The 23,003-nt window shown below is 31.5% G+C and overlaps 2 protein-coding genes across 2 annotated transcripts; one reads left to right on the plus strand and one right to left on the minus strand.

Annotated features, from left to right (window-relative positions):
• Positions 1-1,876: 1,876 nt before the first annotated feature.
• LOC107425120 (auxin-responsive protein IAA9) lies at positions 1,877-6,718 on the minus strand. Its single transcript, XM_048479116.2, has 7 exons — positions 6,478-6,718; positions 5,001-5,440; positions 4,740-4,915; positions 4,368-4,594; positions 4,084-4,225; positions 3,017-3,078; positions 1,877-2,311 (listed from the first exon to the last, which is right to left on the minus strand). Exons 2-7 carry the CDS (start codon positions 5,409-5,411, stop codon positions 2,274-2,276), a joined length of 1,056 nt encoding a protein of 351 aa, XP_048335073.1. The 5' UTR covers positions 5,412-5,440; positions 6,478-6,718; the 3' UTR covers positions 1,877-2,273.
• An 8,989-nt stretch (positions 6,719-15,707) lies between these two features.
• On the plus strand, positions 15,708-16,698 carry LOC107425109 (uncharacterized protein At5g65660). Its single transcript, XM_016035034.4, has 2 exons — positions 15,708-16,118; positions 16,247-16,698. The coding sequence occupies exons 1-2, from the start codon at positions 15,888-15,890 to the stop codon at positions 16,415-16,417; spliced, it is 402 nt and encodes a 133-aa protein (XP_015890520.3). The 5' UTR covers positions 15,708-15,887; the 3' UTR covers positions 16,418-16,698.
• Positions 16,699-23,003: the final 6,305 nt, after the last annotated feature.

Consider the following 23,003-nt stretch of genomic DNA (forward strand, 5'->3'; position numbering starts at 1 on the left):
AGGAGTCAAAAAATTATTACAATATATTAAGGAGTAATGACAATAGATTGTGGGTGTATGACATGTTTAACACTATATATTATTATAAAGTCAGTCTTTGATGATTTCAATATCAAATTTTCATTTGGTAGCTCTTAATTGCTTCAAAAACTACTATTTGAAATTTTATAGTGTAATATAAATTTAATGATACACTAAATTTGTATTTAAAAAAATAAACTTTATAAAAGTTTTTCAAATTATAAATATATATTTTTAATCTCAATCTTTAAAACAAATAATGATAAATAAAAATAATTTTGATAGAAAACTATTAGACTAACCTAATATCAATATGATCATATAACTATATAACATAAATTTATCGTTTTAATGATGACAAAAAAATAATCCTATCTTAAATAAATAGTGTCAAAAAAAATTATTGTTTTCATAAATCGGACATTTCAACCATTGAAATGGCCTGGGCATAAAATCTTACTTTCGATTCTTCAATTTACAACATTAAGAGACCAGCCGCATATTATAATTTATACTTTACTACTCATTATATAATTTTGGAAATTTTCTTCTTTTATTTCCAATTACAACCAATAAAAATAAGAGAGAAATATTATGGCGTTAAAGTTAGCCGATGCATCTTTCAAAAATGTGAAAAGAAGTTCGCCCATGCAAAATTACGTGATATATTTTACATTTTTGTTTCTACCCACCAGATCAAATTGAATATAATTTATCAGATAGTAGTGATTAAACCCATTCATCACTACCCGTCTTTCACTTCAAGTGGTATCTTTATTATTCTCCCATTTTTTTTTTAATTCATCTTTATTATTCTCCTTATTCAAAATAAAAAATTCTAATTCCACTAGTAAATAAATTTTATATAGTTTTATTATAAATTTATATTTTATCTTAATTTTAAATTATTATTAAAAATATTTAGTAATCATCCATATTTATTCAAAAATATAAAATTGAATTTATTGAAAATTTTAAATATATTTAAAAATATATAATATTTTTTTAGATATAAAAATCTTAAATATATTTAAAAATATATAATTAAATATCTCAAATGCATTTAAAAATATACTATTGAATACCTTCAAATACAAACATCTCAAATATTTTTAGAAATATATAATTAAACATCTTAAACATATTTAAAAATATATAACTGAACCAAAAAAAAATTATAATCTTGAAACCTTTGCATTTCAACAAAAATATATTCCTATTGTCCAAAAATACTCTAACGGAAAAGAAAATTTTATAAGATTTCAATAACTATTAGTTTCAACCTCCAAAAATATTGTGAAATTTTTTCATGAAATAATATTTAATTTGTAAATGATTTATCAAAAAGGAATATTTTAGCTAAGAATTTATGAGCTGTGATGGATATTTTAAGCATTAAAAATATTACATAAAATTATTTTATATATTTAAATGGTAGAATTCTTTTAGAATTGTATAAAAAACTTCTCAATAAAAAATCATATTTATCATCCTCTCCTCTACAGATTAGTACTGTAACACCAATATGCTCTCCCTTTGGACGAGACAATTACAAAGAAACAAAACATGCAATGCGACAGTCTTCACCTAAACAATAGTCTTTCTCCTTTTGAAGGTTCACCTAAAGCACACTTTAAAAGCTCTGGCAAAAGCGATTTCCCAATATATATGGTCCATGGGGGTGTCTTAGCAAAAAGCAATGTTCCAAAACCATTGAAACTTCTCCAGAGCAACTGCCCAAGCTTGGAAATTCTCACCGTCTACACTTTTTCCATAATTGGAAAATGAGTTTAGGTTTCAAAATAGTCCTTTCCTAAATAATCAGCAAAGAAATTGTGAACGAAATTAGGTAGGATAGCACAATTAAAGTCGATAGAAGGTTGATGGAGAAACACAAATATCCACATCTTCAAGGATGTATTAGATTCATTCAGATACAAAACACCTTAATGACTGTAAAAGATTATGAAACTTCACAAACACTTAAACAATCTTTTAATCACTTTAACGAAGTCCATCCTGGAACAAATCAACATTCAGACATAATAGACCGGCTTTACTTTTTTTCATCTTCTTCTCTTGCAAATCAAAACATCAACAAAGACAAGACACGCACGTTTTTCTGAAATCATGAACCGCATTCCAGCCGACGCCATCCACTCCAACTTTAGCACCTTCCTCCTCTTTCCCACACTTTCAGATCTTTGACTTCAGAATTCAGCAGCCAGAAAGCAGTCATTTTCAGACACGAGCTAATTCCTGTTCTTCGATTTTTCCACCGCCCTAGGAGCTAATAGCACAAACCAAAGGGACAAGATTGGAGCAATTGATTGCTAATTTATATGAGAAAGCTCACATAAGAATGGATCATGAATGGATAGTAACCAACTGGATTAACAAAACGTAAAAATGCGGGCCTGAAATACAGTCACAAAGTAGAATCCTAATCTGGAGCAGTTTATGGAATTTACTTTTCTGGCAACTACGCCTTAAATTGTAAGGCATCCCAAATGAATTCTAGTTTGTATAGATGCCCCTTGTTAACACCTTCCAATGTTTGAACATCATACTCTTATATTTTTGATTGACCTCAGATTCTCTAGAGTACACTTTAAAAATTCGAACCATTAAAAAAAAAAAAAAAAATCCTCTACAGGAAAATCAATCCACTAGCATATATCATAACATCTAATAAAGTGGATTGGAAAAAATGATACAAATAACAAAAATTTGAGTTTTCTGAATTCATTTCCTCAAAACTAGCCTGGTCTTTTAAAATTTTTCTTTTTCTTTCCTTTCCTAGACCCCAAACCCACCTTTCATTTATTGCCATTCCAACATCAATCTCAAAATGCCAATTCGCCTATCAGTAGAATGACTATGACTCAATAATAACAAATATTTTTGTGAGGCCCAGATATGTCATCAATTTTATGGAGCAAACAAGAACCCTTCGTGATCATAAAATTGGAATCATAAAATTGTTCAAAAATACCTAGGCCAATGGCATCAGAACCCTTCATGATCTTCAACTTCTTGCATGAATCAATAAACATTCTGTCACAAAACACAATTGGAATTAGAGCAAAAAAGCATTACAAAAATTCATGACTCAAATAATATTTAGGATGCTAGTTAGAAATTACTTAGTTTAAACATTCAATACTAGCAGACTGTAGGTATAATCCCAACTTGATTCAACTTGGATAATAACACTATCAGCGAAAAAATAAGTTGAATCCGAAAATACAAAAACCCTAGAGGGAGACAAGCGAACGAGCTTAGCATCATGGCCTGTAAGATGCAACAAATTAAAAGAATAATTCTTAATAGTCCGTATTTCAGTTTAACCATTCAGCATATTTGGAAGATCTTGTATATGCCCCTAATTCATAATAAATTTCAAGAAGGCTTCACTTACGAGTCAACAGTTTTAGAAGTCAAACATGAATACATTGCAAGGATGTGATAATCACAAGTCTGAATAAAGGATAATCATGTGTACAAATTATGGGAACAACCTAAGAATACGAATGTAGATTACCCTAGTCATTTCAGGTGATATTGGTATCTAGTTTGTCCAAATGGTAACATAACCACTAAGTGGTCGTGGTTCAACAAGAATGTCATACAACATAATTAACCCGCTACGATGTAAATAGGTTCTACAAAGATGACGTCCAGCTAAGTGCTGTGCAATGAGAATCCCACCTTGTTCATAGATTATATCCTAGCTTGGTACTATCGCATACCTCAAGAAGACAAATATTAACGTTGGCTATCATTTTTTGGAGAGTTCGTGGAAACATACAGCCCCATGCCCCCTCGTATCAACACACATGTAACATGTAACACACCCTCGTATCAACACACACGTAACATGTAACACAATCTCATACATAGAAGGGCAGCTGAATATAAAATGACCAATAACATCAGCCACTAAGGCTCATTTTCTACAGATAAATCAACAATCTCTCTATTTAAATCATAAATAATTGTGTTTTCATAAGAGAGAATGACACATAAGTAGAATAAGAGACAGAGTTAAATAAAACTTACTCCCATGGAACATCCCCAACAAGCATCCAGTCACCATCTTTATCCTCATATGTAAGCACATATTCTGATCCATGAAGAAGATCTCTTAACTTACTCTCACTCAGTTTTTCTCTCCCTGGAGCTCCATGGGATCCACATTGGCCTGAAAGCAAAATAAATGTGCCGTAGTTGGGTCCATGCAAAAATTTGGTATATTCCATATTTGAACATCATAACATTAAGCTTTAAAGAACCATAACCAGCCAAAAATATAAGAATAACTGAAGATCCACATAGTAGCTTACCTATGGTGAAGCAGCTGAACATCTTCTCAAGAGCAGATGACAATTCTTGATACGCAGAATAAGTTCTCAGATCTACCTTCCTCAGATAAGGAGCGCCATCCATGCTAACCTTGACAAAAAGAGCTCCAGGACCTGGTTTTCCATCCACTTCATCATTGTTCTTCGAAGTGGTGGCCAACGAATTCTTCCTGAATGATCTAATTGGTGGCCAACCAACAACCTGCGCCCTGTCACAAAAAAATAAATAAATAAATAAAATAAAAAATAAAAAATTATATATATATATATATATATATATCCAATTTGGATACGAAAGAATGGAGAAATAGAAACAACTCTTTAGAAAGCCAAGGACGCAAACTATTCACTTACTTAGCAGCTGGAGCACTATTGTTAGAAGCATTGACATGGTTAGGGCTGGTTACATTGGTAACACGAGACCTTTCTTGTAACACCTTCGTGGGCACCTCTTTCATTATGGTTGGCTGAGCTCCAGATGGCCTGGATGGTAGCATCGCATTTATACCTGGGTTACCAGAAAACTTGCCCTGTCCAACAAATTGCAGAAGATTCAGAATCAGATACATTGTGTTAAACCTCCGATCGCTTTCTGTATATAAAAAACTTTGTTACCTCTGAGAACCCATCCATTGTGTCAGAGAATCCCCTTTTGTTGCCCAAAACAACATTCTTCTGCGATGAGGAGTAGATCCCATCTTTTGAAGGAAGCAAAGGAAACAGTGGTTTCTCATCAAGCTTCCCAGAACCAAGCAAGCAAAGCTCAGTTTCCCTTTCCGGTGATTGGGATCCAGGAAGACCAAGCCTCAACTCCGTGGCCTTAAAATTCATATTGTTCTTGCTTTCTTCTGACAAGCTAGACACTGTGGAGCTGTCAACAGAAGAGCAATCTGATAATCCCAGGTAATTTCGTTCTTTTAGTCCCAAGCCATTCTGGGAGGAGATGCAGTCTATAGAGGGTGACGAAGCCACCAGAGACGCATTGCTCTGCCCTTCTTCTTCACCACCCAGCAGTGGTGGAGTCATCAAGACTTTAATATTTTAAACTTCACTTTCTTTAGAAGGAAACAATTAAAACAACAAGAAAAAAGGAAGAAAGTGAGAAAGACAGTAAATAATTAATGTAACATATCATGGTGCCAATAAAATCAATCTAAATAGCAAGTTGGTCTTGAAATTAGACGTATTAAAATTCCAAACAAGCACAATAAATGGTCTCCAAAAGGGTCAAAAAATGACGAACTGAAACTGGTTTTCATTGGAAGTTTAAGAAGATTATCCATTTAAGAAAACGAAAGCAAAGTAGCTTACCAAATGAACTACACAAATCCTAAATAAAGGGGGGCCAAAAACAAAAAAAAAAAAAAAAAAAAAAAAAAAAAAAAAGTGTTCTCGATTGTTTAAGTTCAAAAGTCGGCTAACCATTCGGCCATGTTTCTTTTTGCTCAGTTTTAAAGTGAAAGATTAGATTAGCCACCGTCCATGCATTAATTTGTTCTTAAAAATAAATAAATAAAAAGTCAACCCAGAAATTATCATTCCTTTGCATTGCTTGAGCCTTTTTTTTTTTTTTTTCCTTCCAAAGAAACTTAGTCAAATTTCAAGTTCCAGCTTGTTTAGTAAAATTTGAAGCTCCAGTTCGTTTGTTCACCTTCCATCCATTTCCCAACTTTTTTTTTTTTTTTACCGGCGAGCCAAATAGACTACTGAAAAAATAGAAATAAAATACCAAAAAAAAAAAGGAAAGAAAAAAAGAACAAGCAAGATGAACTAAAACATCTCCCCCTTCCACACTCCCAAAATATGTAAAACAAAAATATTAGACCTTCCCTTGAATGAAAGGGAACAAAACTATTCAAAATGAAAAAAAAAAATAAAAAAAGATAAAACACCGAAACACACAAAAAAAAAAAATAACAAGTCGGAATCAACAATAAGCTACAAATTAAAGTTGAAACTCACTTAGTTAAAGATCTAAAAGATCACAAACTCAGATTTCAAACAAAGCAAAGCTCAAATTCAAGCAAAACACTATTTCTTAAATATAAAAAAATAAAAATAAAAAAATATGAGGAATATTCGTCAGACGTACCTGAAGAGCTCGCTCTTGTGGATCAGACAATGAAAGAAATGAAGAGAAGGCCGACTAACGCTTGTCCAAAATTCTCAAAGGAACAAAAAATAAAAATAAAAAGAATGCAACAAAGCAGAGCTAAGCAAAGACAGACAGAGAAAGAGAAAGAGAGAAGCTTAAGGCCCTTCCATTATGCAGAAAGCAACAAAAGCTTTTAGGCTGTGCTCGCCGAGAAACTCGAAGCCTTTGAAATAAATTATAAATTAAAAATAATAATAAATTTCACCCAAAAATAAAATAAAAAGACATAAGGGCAAAAAGGAAAATACAGCAGAAAAAGGTTGTCTTATTTTTTAAATAAAAAATTATATATATTTTTTAACTTTTCCTTTATGTTTTCTTTATATTTATGATATATATACGGACAGGTTCTTTTTTCTTTTTTATAGCGCCGATCTAGGAGAGAGAAAAGATCGGACGGCTTATAATTATGTGAATGGGTGTAATCCCAGCCGTCTATCGCAGTTGGATTATTAAAAAAAATCCAAAAAAAATTTTTGGTTCCACATAATTATTACAGGAGGCATGATTATATATATATATTTATTTATTATTATTTTTTTGTTCTTTGGGAGCGACGAATGATGCGAAAGGGATTTCGTAAAAGATGGTTTCTGGTTGTAACTAAAATACGCTGGTGTTCTCGAAGATGGTTTCTGGTTCTTGCTAAAGTGCGCTTGGCCTAGGATGTCAAATATCGATTTTGCCCCTACCGGCTTTAATGGACAATTGTGTATCTTTCTTTTTTTCCTTTTTTTCTTTTTTGGCTAAAAGGACAATTGTGTATCCTTTTGGTTTAATTATGTATTTATTACTCTGTCTAGTAGCCATAGGATACAGGCCTATAACGACGAAGAAAAATTATTTCCCTTTTTCTTTTTCTTTTTCTTTTTTTTTTCTTTTTTTTTTGGGGTTCCTTTTCGTGTATTTTTAATGAAAAGTATTATTAGCAACGTCCTTGGCTTCAAGGCCCTGGATTTATTACTGTTTTTCACTTTGAGAAAAAAATATGAAATAATAATAATAACAATAATAAGTTAGAATGCCGTGAATAATTGAAATTCTTAATAAAGTGACCCGAAAGCAATATGTCCATGCAAGCAGTACTATTATTTCTAGCATTTCTTAACATAGCCATAAATTTTGATCCAAAATAGTATCGGGATATGGATATTTTGAGGATAGTGACAATAAAATATCCTACATGCATTTTGTGAAAATTAAAGCTACCATTTCCTTATACGTAAGATTCAGTGGCAGTCACATGGACAACATAATTCAATCACACAAAAAAAAAAAAAAAGAGCTGAAATTTGGTATTTAGCCAAATGGGAATTACCAAATTGTGTAAATGGGTTGAATAATTGACCTTATTTATAAAGTGATCCAGTAAAATATGCACACGTTGAGCTATTATGTTTAGCAAATAAATTTTTAGGTACTGGCAAGACTACCAACTCTTCTTTTCTTTTTTTTTTTTTTTTTTTTTTTTTTTTGCTGAAAGACTACCAACTCTCAGCTCACCAAAATATGGCTTCCACGTATACTATGTGAAATGAGTTAAATGAGATTTTGTATTCCCAAAAGCTATCAAAAACCTAGCTCTTACGTGGTGTATAGTTTTTGAAAATATTTCTTTTGGCATTTAAAGTTCTAAAACAATTTTTAAAAGTGTTTTGACAATATTTTTAAGAGGTTCAAACTTTCAAAGTCCTTTATATATTGAAGCCAATAAAAATAAAAAAATTCTCAGGAAGCTGCTAGAATTATTAAAAAGTAAATGAAGAAACCAATCCAAATAGTATTGGGAATTGTGATGATAAATATGGCACAGACATAGTAATAAAATTAAAACACTCGATTTCCTTAAATGTAAGTTACAATTGCAAGTTACATGGACAGCATAATTCAAATAAAAAAAAAAAAAGAAGAAGCTACAATTTGGTATTTTACCAAATAGGAATAGCATATTAAAGAAAACTGGTATCTTTGTTTAGCCAAATGTGTATCCTCTTCAACCACTCTTCTCTTTCTATCATCATCGTCCACTCTTCAAAAAACAATAAAATAAAATACCATAACAAACAAATATGACATAATTGGGGATTGGTAAAATGTGAAGGGCAAAATGGGAAAAGAATAGGAAAGAGAAAGAAACGTAAAGAACTGAGCATTAAATGGGGGAGAGTGAGATCGCGGACAGAGGAAAACAGGGATGAGAAGTGTGATTGGGGGACAAGAAAGCGGCATTTGAAGTCGGTTTGCCGGGTGGTGAGGTGGACATCTAACCTCCCTTCCATCACTTTCTCAAATTTCCATCATTACCCTTCTCTCTCTCTCTCTCTACTTAATTTGCTTTGACATTAAAATATTCATTTTATTTTATTTTTATATATTTTGAGAGCGAGAGAGAGATAGAGAGAGAGAAGACTCCCATCATTAACTGCCACTGAAGGTCTTGCACGCTTGGGGGGCACAAACCAATCACACGGTCCATGCATGCCTAAAATACCCATCATCATCACCATCGCATCACCTCACGTCACCTTTCAAACCTGCTCAATCGCATGCCATCTGATTCTCTATTAATGGTGAATGATGCTCCTGCCTTCCCTTTCTTGTCCATCTGAGCCTTTGCAATTAATTTGTTCAAGGACCAGCTTCTTTGTTTTTTTTTTTTCTTCTTTCCTTCTAATCATATAATAATGGTTTTATTTCTAAATAAATACCTCTAAATACAATATATATATATATATATATATGTATAGAGAGAGAGAGGGCTACTTTCTTTTACAAACTAGCTCAAATATTAAAACAATTTTTCCTTTGATTAAGACTAAATTGTCAAAAGTATTTTTTTTAATTATAAATAGGGCATTCAAAATTTAAATCATTATTTCAAAACAATCATTGTGTTATTGGACTATCAACCAGCCAATGTATACTATCGCTGAGTAATGTTTCCATATTTAAATAATTACAGGTTCCATATATAGCACTAAAAATTAGATACTAGATTTCAGTAGGATTTCATAAATATGTATAAGTTATTTATTTATTTATTTGAAAGGGATTGCAAAATTAACGACAAAAATTTACTCCAAAAGATAAATTGACCTTGACTTTTTTCTTTCTATTTAATTCTGTTGTACAAACATTAACAAATAAAAAATTTTGTAAAATCGATTCCACCACTTTAAGAAAGATCGAAAAATGATCACGATAGGGATATTAATCCTTAAAATCATAAGGCATGACTAATTTAAGTATGCTTTGTCATAACTTTTCTTAAAGATAATCCAACCACAAAGTGTCGGGTCCATGTCTAAATTTAAAATGATTGAATACATATCAACATTTTTAAAAGATTACAGTTCACCTCAAATGCTTAATTTTAACAATTGTATAAACACACATAAGGATGAACCAATAATACTAACTCGTAAATTTGCAGTATTTCATTATCCCCGTATTAAATTTACATCCAGTCGGTATTTTTAGTAATGTTAAAAATACATAAACTTTAAATCTTAAATTACTGAACATAAAATAAAGGAACACATTATGTATAGCATATCTATATAAAAGTACAAAAAATTAAAAAGAAGATTTTATTTTTATAGCTTAAAATGTACATATACGGACTAAAGTTTAAGATATTGAGAAATTAGTTCAGTGTCAGATTATTTCAAAAATTTTGTTCATCTGTGAGGCATTTTGGTATTTACAAGTCTTAATTATTTTTAAAAGATGGTAGTATAATTTGAACATGGATGCTTATAATTCTGGACTTTGATAACGTATTATAATTTAGCACACAAATTGCATCATAATTATATGTACAATAAGTTTAAAGAAAAGGGAGTTTTTGCCTTTTTCTTTTTTTTTTTTTTTTTCACCCAAAATATAATATTAGTAATGTATATTATTATCATTATTATTATTTTTGATGAATTATAATATGCATATATATTAGTTGGTAGTGAGGGGGTTATGGTCAAGAATGGTATGATGAGAGGTATACATGTATGTATGTGTGTGGATAAATAAACCGATAAAGATATATGGTATGAACCTTAGGGTAATGGGAATTGGAAAAAAGAATGAAAGGGGAAGGTGGTGAAAGAAGAATAATTTTCAAGAAAGTAATTAATGGTGGGGAACTTTGGTTTAGATCCACAGACTTTGCGGGGCTGTGCCACGACAAAGGGACCCAATGCCGGAAGACCTCCGCTTTTGCCGGTAACTTTTACCTGTTTATTTATTTTATTTTTTTTCTCCCCAACCAACTTTTCTTATTCTTAACCATGGTTGAGTTAGAACTTAAACCCAACAGTTTTGAGGATTTGATCAGGTGGGTCCAGGGTTTTGGGTTGGTGGTCAAGCTCAAAGCCCATCAGATCACAGATCAGATCAGTTTTGCTTCCAAATTGTGATAGTTCCGAAGCAATGGCAATTTGGCAATTCCTCCACTTGGCCTCGGCATGCTTCCTTCTCAGTTCTCCGTTTGTCTCCACAAATTAGGGACTGACACGTTCGCTCTTTCTGGAAACTCTCTCTGACTCCGACTACTGCCACGTGCTCTCTGACTTGACTGACATGGAAAGTGGCCGGGCGTTTTCGCGAGACGTAGGTCAATGCTTCTTCACCGTGTGGGGACCCGCACGTGTGCAATTCCTCCGTGCGTGTGTATATATATATATAATATTCTTATATAAATATATTTTTTTGCTATATACTTCTTTTTTATTGTTTTTGCTACATCACCATATTATCTACTTATATTTAAGTAAGTAGTCATCAAAGTTATTAGTTATTGTGGGACTTGCACTGATCGACTTTACGGTTGGGTGTTTACTTTGACCATTGAAACTTGGATTTTATTTGTTTCCAAAATAATAGAGAGTGAGATTTTCATACAGAGATTTTCTAAAAGAGCTTCGACTTTTGAAAACTAAATGCCGTTTTCAAATGACGACGCATTGTTCTTTTGATAATCCATCCTAGTTGGAAAACGATTTCTAAGTCTGAATGAAGCTTTATCAGATTTGAATTCAACAAAAAGACCCGTGCCTCTCTCAAAAGTATATACTAGTACAGTATCAGTCACTTTAAAAAATAAATTTATAAAAAGAATTTACTTTTTTTTTTTTTCTGAAAAAAAGAATTTAATTGTTAACCATTCTCGATGTGTATAAATAATATTTATTTATTTTTCTCGGGAGTTAAAGGTATATAAATAATGTTTGTTTATGAAATTTTAAATATTGTGGTTATTTTGTTTATTTAAATATAATATGATTTTGATTTCTTTCATCTTGGTGAATAATTTTTTTTATTTTTTATTTTTGGGTAACGGTCTTGGTGAATAATTTGATTTTCATTTGTATAAAAAAATTTATTTTTATTTTTATTTTTTTAATGACTAAAAGACGTTAAAGTGTTGTACTGCTAGATCTTATTTGTTATGAATATTAAAATTACGTGATTATTTATTTATTATAGCGTAAGAAGTACAATCGTAATGGTTTTGTTAGAGCCTTCCTCCTATATGATTCGGCCTACTGGTGTGTGTTATTGGGGCGGGTTTTTCATTGTCTTTGGACTAAGGTTTAAATCGGAGTCCATAGAGTGAATGTTCTAACTACTGTTAGTGGACTTATCACAAGTAGTTGATTAAATTACTGGGCTGGTATACAATTCCACATTTTGGGCCTATAGTCAAATACAAAAAAGGAAGCCCATTAATTGTTGAAAATTTGAACTAAAGGAAGCATAACATTTTAAAGATTATCTAGGCTTTAATCTGTTCAAAATAATAATAACAGTAATAATTGAAATATATTTGATTTTGATTTTTATTGTCGGTGGAGGGATGCCAACTAAAATTTATCAACCTATAAAATAATGGCTTTACCCTTGTCCCATATAGATTTTTTTTTTTTTTTCCCATCATCTTCATCTGAAAAATAGGTATTCTTTATTGCTTTGTTCATTTAGTATTAATATTAATATATATATATATTTTTTTTTTATTTTTTTTGGCTACATATTTTAGATGATATGGAATTGTATTACTATGGATCATTCATGGAATTGAAATGGAAAGAAAAATAAAAAATAAAAGAAAATAAAATAAAGGAACAGAAATCCAGATCCCAGTTAAAACAACTCCGATGGGCTAATGTATATATTCTAGAAATTTTAAAAATCCCCAGTCATCACCCACTTCCATTTCCATAATGATTATGAGCTATAAGTCTGATATAATCAATGCAGTTTAGGGTTCCCTTTTTAGCCAACTGTGACCAGCTATGAGGTTTAAACTTTCATATGGGTTTTAGATAAGAGGTACAGATCAGAAATGGTCCAAATTGGGAACGGCAATAAAAAAGGAGACCCCACAAAATTTCACACACATAAAAATAACAGCTTTAGCCTCCTAGCAGAGGCCAAAATTTGGGAGCCATCACAAAAGATGGTACTTATTTCTAACTTTTTTATTTGTTTCTTCTTATTTGTCAAAGTGGTCTTGCCAAACCATGGTCCCATTGGAATGGAATTCTCTTTTTCAAAAAAAAAAAAAAAAAAAATTACAGAGGATAAGATCGATTGGAAAGCTACCAAGAAATTGCAGCGGTGGCACAATAATCTTCAAAAAAGGGTCACTTTGTTAGTGTTAGGTGATCCTTTTGAGAAAAACCAGATTTACTGGGTCTCTGGTTTGATGAATAAAACCACAGGAGGTCTAAAAGAGATGTGAAAATGACATGCATATTTGGTTTTAAAAAAAAAAAAGAGGTGGTGTGCTATGAATGTACGTACCAAAAGGACTAGCTTATTGTACAGGTGAGATAGTAATATCTATTTGGGACACAAAACAACCCAACTAGGGTAGCAATAGGATATATTTTGATATCTGACATTCCAACATAAGAATTAAGAATTCATACCAAGTCCAATGTTTTGTTTTTTTTTTTTGGGTAAATTCCCATGTTCAGTGTATGGTGCACTCTAACTCGATTGAATCAAATTCTCGGCCATAAATAAACATCTAATCAAATCCCATCTAGTGATAAAGTACTCTCGGTTTTCTCATGTGGAAGTTGTGAATTCAAATCCCCATCCATTTTTTTTTTTTTTTTTAAAGAAGTGATTAAAAGTATTTTTCAATTGGAAAGAGCTAAATCTAAGGTGATGGACCTACAAATATTTGCAAAGGGGGAGTATTTTACTCCCACTCCCACAGATTTGCCACTTAAAATTATAAAAACAATATATAATTCTCGGTAAACAAATTTAATCATTTGGGAAGCAAAGTTGAAGCTGAAGAAAGTCTACATTGTGAAGAAACTATAATAAGGAAGGCTTCTTTTTTGGTTGTTGTATTACTTAACTAGTAATGTGGGGTTTTTAAGTCCACGGACAAAGTGTAAAAAGTCTTATTTATCAAAAGACAAAGTGTACAAGTCTTTCATTCAACGTTACAAAATTCGATTTGCACACGGCAATATAACTAAAATCATTCTTTCTTGACTTGTAACCACACTTCAGTGGCCGGTGCGCTTTTAATGCATTTGAATTATGTTTTCTTCTTCTTCTTCTTCTTTTTTTTTTAAATAAAAAAAATTCCATGGACCAAAATTCATATCTTGGGGAGCACTCATTAAGTGGGAAAATCAAAGAGAAATAGAAAACCAAACCCACAAATCTTGCTGCTTCTGTTATTGATTTTCTTCTGTTTTCCATGATTTTCATAGTCAGCAAAAAGCAAAAACAAGTTAAAAACATATACAATATCCTCCTCACCACAATAACCAAGTCCAAGACCTTCGCGTATGTATCGTCCATGCCATGTGAAATAAAAACACCGACAGCAATTCAGATCCAATCACATGCACACACATTCAAAGTCAAAGGAAAGGTGCAACAAGATTGGGCCTTCTTTGATTGGCAGCAGCTTCTTAAAACGTGCTAATAAACATGAAAAATTTTGCATCAATATGGACACGTATATTTGAGATTTAATGAAGCTGGAAGATTTACCATCAAAAATAAAAATAATAATAACAAAAAGAAGTTTGGCCAATTGTGGGGGCTAAAATTTGTAGTTTTGTGAGCCATGTCTAGCTACGTTTGGATATGGGCTACATTATATAAACAAGACCAAAAAAAACCCACAAAATTTTTCTTTTAGTTTATCCAAAGACATTGATGAAGTATATATATATATATATATATATATTTGCACGAAAAAATGATTCTCAACTCGTACTTGGAAAGCTCACCACGCCACCAAACCCTCAAAACTGAGATTTAATATCGTCAGCATAAGGAAACTCACATACGCTTAGAGAGTCCACTTTAAAGCAAAAACCAAAACGGAAAGTGAAATTTTTTTTTACTTCAATAAAAAAAGGAAATGGAAAAAGGAATGCTCATGAAAGCTGATGTGATAAGTATAGCCACATTGTCACTTGCAAAAAGATGGAGTCCCATCCAATATGTAGGGTAGGTCGTCTGCAAAATGCAGATAAACCATATTGCATCACAAGGGGACATCAGTAAGGCTGATAACATGTTTTCAACAGAAAAAAAAGCAGAGCAAATTATGCCAAAAAATAAGGTTGCCTTCTCTTGGTGTCAGCTTTTACGCATTTTCTTATTCCCCAAATACATTTCTTGATGGAATTTTGTTTTCACTATCAAATTTTTTTTTTTTCATTTTCAACCACACTATTTTTTCATTTCATCAATTGTAAAGATAAATATAATTTTTGATTGTTAAAATATTTAGAATTTTTTTTAAAAAAATCAAATCCGGATTTCAAATTATCATTGAAAGTCATTGTCATATAAACCTTGCATTAAAGAAGATACCAATTTAGACTATATAGGGATTTATTTATATGAATTGCTTTATCATTCAGAACGAGAAACGTCTTTCCTTTTTGTCATTTGGGTTCACACTTTAGAAGAAAAACCAGGCCAAATTCTTTTTTTTTTTTTTTCTTTTCTTTTTCTTTATTCGCACGAAAAAAAGCAGAGCTTCCATACATGCTTAGCACCACCAAGCAAGCAAAAAGAGTAGACCCCACATTGATTCCGTACTATGACCCGGACATGATGTGTACCTTTACACGTACACAGCCGTCCCTCCTCAATTTTTTATAAATTCCAATCTTCATCTCCCTCATCAAGCTGCCTCTAAACCCACTCACAAATCAAAATCTCTCTCTCTCTCTCCATTCTCTTTTCTGTATTTCTTCTTTTTTTTTTTTGGCATTTTCCATTTCCATTTTTGTCTCCCCAAAAACACATGAGAGAAGAAGGGAGGGATTCAAGCAGGAGAAGAAGAAGAAGAAGCAATGGAGAGTCCAGATATTTCACCACCACACGGGGACGCATCTCGGCCGTCCTTGGGTTTCCCTCTTGGTACAGCACTCCTCTTGATCATCATTTTCAGCTTGAGTGGTATCTTTTCCTGTTGCTACCACTGGGACAAGCTCAAATCTCTCCGTAGATCTTTCTCTGATGAACCTCATCCTGAGGCTGATATTGAACAACAATCACCCTCCAAATCTAAGCCTTCTTTTATGGTAATTTTTTTTTTTTTTCATGTACTCTGTTTTTTTTTGCTCTGATATACTCTGTTTCTTCAAACCCATATAATTTTTTTTTTCCCTAAATTCTTTCCTCTGTTTTTTTTTTTCCTCCTCATTTTCAGGATTTGAAGCAAAATGAAAGGCAAAGCTTGCCTGTGTTAATGCCTGGAGATAAAGTTCCAAAGTTTATTGCATTGCCATGTCCATGTGAACCTCCGAGGGAAGAGAAAATTGAGATTAAAGTGGCAGAACCTCCTCCTAAGCCGCCTCGAATGGCAGTGCCTCTGTATTGAGCAAGAAGACGGTCATTTTGGTGTACATAAATATCTAAAATTGTGTCCCCAAAAAAAAAAAAAAAAAAAAAAAAAAAAAAACCTCTCATATTGTGAATTCCATTCAATTTCAGTTCAGCCCACTTGTACCCATTAGATCTGTCTTTTTTTTTTTTTTTTTTTTTTTTGGTTACCAACATTTTTACTGTGTTAGATACAACCCAAATTTGTAACAAATAATTATTATAACCAATTTTTTTTTTTTGGTGGGAATTACTGTTTCTTTCAGTACTCTGCAATTTTTTTTTAAATTTTTTTCTTACGCTTTTATCTTGATGATAAAAAGGATTGAATTTTTTGTTTGTCTTTCATGTATCTATTTCCTTTACATTCTTTGTGGGTATTCTCTCAAAATTAGAGTAATCAAAGAATAATTACAAAGAAAAAAAAGCGTAATAAAAAAATAAATGCAGATAATGAAAATAAGTGGGAGAATAGTTGAATTTGGGTTACTAAAATTATATATGGCCGTACGTTTGTATATAGGCTTTTTTATATGCCTAACCTCTCCATAATTTACAAGAAGTTAAGCCGTTTGTGCAAGAAGGTTTTATTTATTCTTCTTTTTTTTTTTTTGTTTCCCTTGAAGAAATTTTTTAATACTGAGACAAATCCGCAGGTACCAAATTATTATTATTTGCCCATGTTTTCGTCATTTCAGGTATAGTATGAATAAAATCGAAAATACTGGGCATTCTACGGCATATACGATCTTCTTGGCCTGAATATTCTGTTTGAGTTCAGAGCATGTTTAGGTTTCCAGATTTTTTTTTTAATTTTTTTCTTGGGGGTAAAATTGTAGTTTGCAGACTTGGTTTGCGTATCTTGTCCTTTAGAGGTTTGAAAGGGCGAACTTCGTTTCCTTTTCTTGCTTTGCTTTTGCTTTTCATCTTGTGTGATGATTAAAATATACAGTAGAGTTTAATCTTTAATATTTACCTTTTTATTTTAGATTAATCTAATTTGAGATGGGCAATCTTCAAATTTTGACAGCGACCAAAAGAAAATCCGTTGATTTAGACAGTTTCCATAAAAAAGTTCTCTCCTTTTGTTGTTTCAAATTAAGATTCAGAGCATGATTTTCTTTAAGCTAATGAAACCAATGTTCAATATTCCGAGTGAAGCAAAATTTTCTTTAAAATTTTCTTTAAGCTAATGATGGTTAATAAATATGTGGAATATTTATTAAATTTGTGTTGGTTGGTGAAACCCTTTATCGAGAAACACACTATTATTAATATAAATTTCATCTTAAATAAAGATTAGAATATGCAAAAGATAATTGTTCTTTAAGATAATATTTTCAAGTTCCACTCCATTTTTTTTTCTTTTTATTTTTAATAAAAAGTTTGTTTTCTTGTAACTTTATTATTATTATTTTGTTCTTAAATGTGATAAATTGAGAAGGAGATTTGTTTTGAATACAAGATTGATTATTATCAATTGGACCATTCCAAATGGATAGTATGCTATTTGCTTTAAGAGTGAGTTTTTAGCCGAAAGGTGTTCCCTTTTTCATCATAGGGCATGTTGGCTAGCCCAAAAAAATAAAATAAAATAAAATAAAAATGAAAAAAAAAAGAAAAAGAAAGAGAAACAAAACAAATCATAGAGTAGTTACACCAACTAGCCGAAGTATGGATTAAAACGCATGCCCACATGAACAAACATGTGGATAGGGCGGTTACGTAATCTTCTCTCTCAAATTTCACACTCAAAAATATTTTATTGCCGATGGCCATATGCTTACCAAATGCTCTTTGTTTTCAATCTTAAAATTCATACGGAACAGAGGATCAAAATTTTGCAGATTGACATAGATTTTGTTTGGTTTTGTTTATTAGTTTATTTGATGTGTAAGAGACTTTTCAAGAGACTAAAAACAGGATCAGAAACAATAGTTTTTTTATTTTGTTTTATTTATCTTCATTTCAGGTAAATTGTTAGATATAACATGTGGTTTAGGAACACTTTTTCGGTAAATATGTGGTTTAGGAATATTGCAAACAACTTATGATTGACATTGATATTTCAATAACTTTTTCATGTATTTTTTTCTTTAAAAAAAAGTGACGCATTCAAATGGTTATTTAATATTACTTCTTTAACACACACATATATATATATATATATATATATTATCACTTAAAATTATTTTAGATGTCGTTCATACATTATCATTTAATTTATTGAGAAGCTACACTATATTATTTTATTTTATTTATTTTTTATTTTTACAGATTTAGAAACTCTTATAGAGAACTATTGGAATACTTTTAGAAGATATTTTTGAGAATCAATAGCCAAAACAAAAAACAGTATTTCAAAGCCAGATCTTTTAGCATACCAATCCGAAAATTAATTTAATTTGGATAAATAATCCTAAAATTGATTTGTGATTTAAACCATAAATAAAAGGAATATGGAGGAGGCAGTGATATGACAAGGTGGAACCTTTGGGAAATTTCAAGGTACCTAATTTAAATTGACGTCATGAAAAAAGTGGTAGAAGAGAATATGATGGCTGACAAAGACTATATATTATATATACATCCTTCAACCACTTTATAGAAAGCAAACCATGGATGTCCTAATTTTTCACTGTTTAGTGACGTCCTTACAGTGGGTGCTTTAGATCCAAACCCCCAATATAATTAATTATTTATGAAAAAAAAACGCCAATATAATATGATCACTCTCTCTTAATATTTAGGACTAGCAGCTTGTACTCCTCCGTGATGATTTTTTGTGGCCAGAGTACATTTTCACTTTTCCAATCACCAAACACTGTGATTTTGACTATGCTTCACTACAAGTGGGGACTCCCCCCCCTTTTTTTTTTTTTTTCAAGGGACCAAATGACATCCACTGTGCCTACACTTCTTCACACACATACACGTCGAAGCCCACTTCACATATTAGTGCTAACTAGGTGCCAATATAAATATAAAAATATGCATATTATATACGCAGTTTGGCTATAGTAGGCCACTATAAGGTGGGTGTTTGCCATTTCTAAGCTCATATAAGATTGTAGAATATATATATATATATATATATAATAAAATTTTAAGATGTGGATGGTTTTTCGAAAATTATTGTTAATGTTGAAATATAAAAATTTGTGGATATTCACATCATAGACTATATGTACGATCTAAAAACATGTCAAAAATTGTAGCTATTAGATTTAAAATCATATACAAAGACGGTTCAGATTTAAAGTCGCTTTCACGTGAGAAAAATTGTCATAATTCCCTTCCCATCACGGCTCCCACTCGCAACACTGTTTCAGCGGCCTACTTGACCATTTCAAAACTCCCAAATCCAATGGCCTCGCCGGCCAGGTCTCTTACCCATTTCCTACCATCCACATTAACACTGAAACTTGCACCACAGTTTACAAATGAGCCCTTGTAATTACAATAAAGATACAAACTTGACTACCCCCGTCACTGATGCAGCAGTGATGGGTGAAAAAGGCAGCAATCAAGTACCTGATGGAGAAAGGAAGAGTTTATCTCGTTCTGTTCATGTAAAAGATGAACAATGCGAAAATGGTGGACATGTAGGATTTAATCTACTAAACCATTTTTTACGTACAGGTTCTATGGGTCCAGAATGTGGTAGAACTATACACGATTCCTCAACCACTAGTGACACCAATGATCTCAACAATGCAATTGTGAGGAACGAACTTAGGCATCCACAGCCTTGTGCCAGCGGAATATTTGATGGCATGATCACAAATTTATCTGAAAATGCAAGAACTTTGACTGGAGTTCTTTGGTTCATCACTTTCATCATCTTTTTAATTAAATAAAGAGAAGAAACATACTGAAGGAAAAAATAAAATAAAATAAAAAATAAAAAAAAGGAAAAAGGAGACGATTTTTTGAAAAATCCTTGTAAAAAAAGAAAATCCGATGTTTTTATAGAAAAGTATTGATTATTATAAATATTTTTAGTGATATTCTTCTAAAAGATACATCGTTAAAAACCTATATAATAGCCAATAGTTTTCTATAAAAGTATTGATTTTTCTCTTTTTTGAGGACTGTTTTTTCAGAAAACCATCGTTTTTTATTTTGTTTCTTATTTTTATATTTTTATTATTTAATAAAATGATTCCTTGCTCTGTTTATATGTAAACTTTTCCCTCAAATCTCACCTACTCTCTCAATTATCAGACAAGGACCCTCACTGAAGGAAAGCCTACTGTTTTTGCTGTGACTTCTTTTGTTTATGAAGAATTAGAAATTCTTCAAGTTGCTGCAGCTGTAGAGAATACAGCTTCACATTCAATTGCCAAGGCACCAATGATGCCTTCACCTTAACGTCCACCATTTTTGCATTGTTCAACTTTTACATGAACAGAACGAGACAAACTCTTCCTTTCTCCATCAGGTACTTGACTGCTATTTTTTTTCACCCATCACTACTGCATCAGTCACTGGGGTAGTCAAGTTTTGTATCTTTGTTGTAATTACAAGGGTCACTTGATAAACTGTGGTGCAAATTCCGGTATTAATGTGGATGGTAGGAAATGGGTCGAAGACTTGGCCGGCGAGGTTTCTGAATTTGGGAGTTTTGAAATGGTCAAGTAGGCCGCTCGAACGAAGAGGGAATTTTGACAATTTTTCTCAAGTGAAGGAACTTTAAATATGAGCTGTCAGTGTATGTGATTTTGAATCTAATGGCTACAATTTATGATATATTTTTAGATTGTATCATTTTGATTAAGTCGGACTTTATTATAAAAAAATTCTATATATTTATATATTAAATTAGATGTTTAAAAATTATTAATGGTGACACATTAAAGATTATGCTAAAATTTATCATATTCGTGATTTAATTTTTAGTTTTAAATTTTTAATTGAAAATGTTATCCACATAATTTGTAACATTATTACGTACCTCATTGAAAACTAGAAGATATTTCGAAGGTTAACAATCATATCGAGATATGTCTCCACTTTTAAGCCAAAAAAAAAAAAAAAAACGCTTTTTGAGCTTTATCAATCTATTTCCTTATTATACAGAATGGTTTATTGTCTTAACTACTCTTTTGCATATGATGATCTTTGCATCTATCTAACTCTTATTTATGTCGAAGTTTTGTTATGCAAAGCAATGGAAATTTCTTTATATATGCTGTAGATTTTTCGTCCAGTGAGTTTTTACTTGTTACGTAAGAATTTCGGACAAAGTACAAACTTATACAAATCAAACGATATATATCAAAGTGATTTAGCCTGCATCCATGAACAAAATGATTGGTGTAAAATGATTCGACTAGAGGGGATCACAAAGAAATTCTGAAAATGCAATAATTTTTCAATCTTGAAGCCATTTATTGTAGACAAGATGAACATAGAATATATATTATAACATTGGTAAAAGAAAAAGAAAAAGAAAAAGGGGTTTTTAACTATGATTGAGCCAGCTAAATGATTAATGGGGAGAACTTTTATGAAAACGTAATGATATTAATTTCTTTTTAGAATAGGCTTTTCCCTCATAATACTCAAAGAAAAATTGTTTTTATTCCAAAATACAAATAACCATTTGAATTACTTTTATCTACCTGATTAGTTTAGCGGTCCTATATAAAAGGGTAATAATTAGTTATTCCCAATTTATATATATATATATATATATACATGTATATCACTGCTTTTGAACACAATCATCCAAAGTAACTTTATCTAAAAACGAAAATTAGCCAGAAAGAAAAACTCAAAATTATTGCTTAAACCCTGCAATAAACCCACCTACCAAACCGTAGTTTTCCAGATGAATCTGATTAGAAAATTTGTCCATTTGCATACAACCACCTACACAATGAAGAAGAAGCTGACCGTCCTTAAATCAGCCAGACTGAACCCATCTTTGTTTTTGAGTTATATTCAAAGAAGAAAATCATGTGAAAAGTACGGATGATAAGCAGCGGGGCCATCTAAATTGGGACCCAATGTTTTGCATCAAAAGCACATGGGGACACACCCTTTCATGGACAATGTCTGGTGGGTTCTTAGTGGGTCTTATCCCCACAGTGAATGATGATGTAACATGCAATTTTGTTCTTATAGTAAACCCATCTCCAAAGATGTGTTTTATTGTCTTAATCAAATGTTTAATCTAACTGTCCTAATTTTTCTATAAACTTGCTTTAATAATGGTGGGGGCAAACCATAATTTACGCAAGAGAGAGAGAGAGAGAGAGAGAGAGAGAGAAGAGCTTTAATATTTTTTGAAGATCTTGATGGTTTCTGTGTGAAACAAGAATTTTGAAATCTTCAAACACCATGGAAAAACAAATTTTTCTTTTTCTGATTGACCATTAATTCGTGGTTACAAGAAAGAGCAGTGTAATTTACACTTAGATAATAGATTGGTCGAATTGTAAATATTTTCCAGGTAGTTCTTAAGACTTTTCAATGATGAAATTATTTTTAAAGTGAAAAGAATCAAAACCCAAATTGTAATCTCAAAAACAAACTATTATGTTTTAACTTGTTCTTCACTTGACAAAGAAGAAGAG

Source organism: Ziziphus jujuba, chromosome 7 (assembly GCF_031755915.1).
Source record: "Ziziphus jujuba cultivar Dongzao chromosome 7, ASM3175591v1".
In the NCBI taxonomy this organism is placed as follows: Eukaryota; Viridiplantae; Streptophyta; class Magnoliopsida; order Rosales; family Rhamnaceae; genus Ziziphus; species Ziziphus jujuba.

Bases quoted from the DNA above. Each gene is read 5' to 3' on its own strand.
- LOC107425120 (XM_048479116.2), bottom strand. From the start codon at position 5,411: ATGACTCCACCACTGCTGGGTGGTGAAGAAGAAGGGCAGAGCAATGCG. The intron at 3,079-4,083 runs GTAAGTTTTATT...GTTTTGTGACAG, and splicing joins GTTGGGGATGTTCCATGGGA to AATGTTTATTGATTCATGCA. The intron at 2,312-3,016 runs GTATTTTTGAAC...TTGTGCTATTAG, and splicing joins TTCTGATGCCATTGGCCTAG to CTCCTAGGGCGGTGGAAAAA.
- LOC107425109 (XM_016035034.4), top strand. From the start codon at position 15,888: ATGGAGAGTCCAGATATTTCACCACCACACGGGGACGCATCTCGGCCG. The intron at 16,119-16,246 runs GTAATTTTTTTT...CCTCATTTTCAG, and splicing joins AATCTAAGCCTTCTTTTATG to GATTTGAAGCAAAATGAAAG.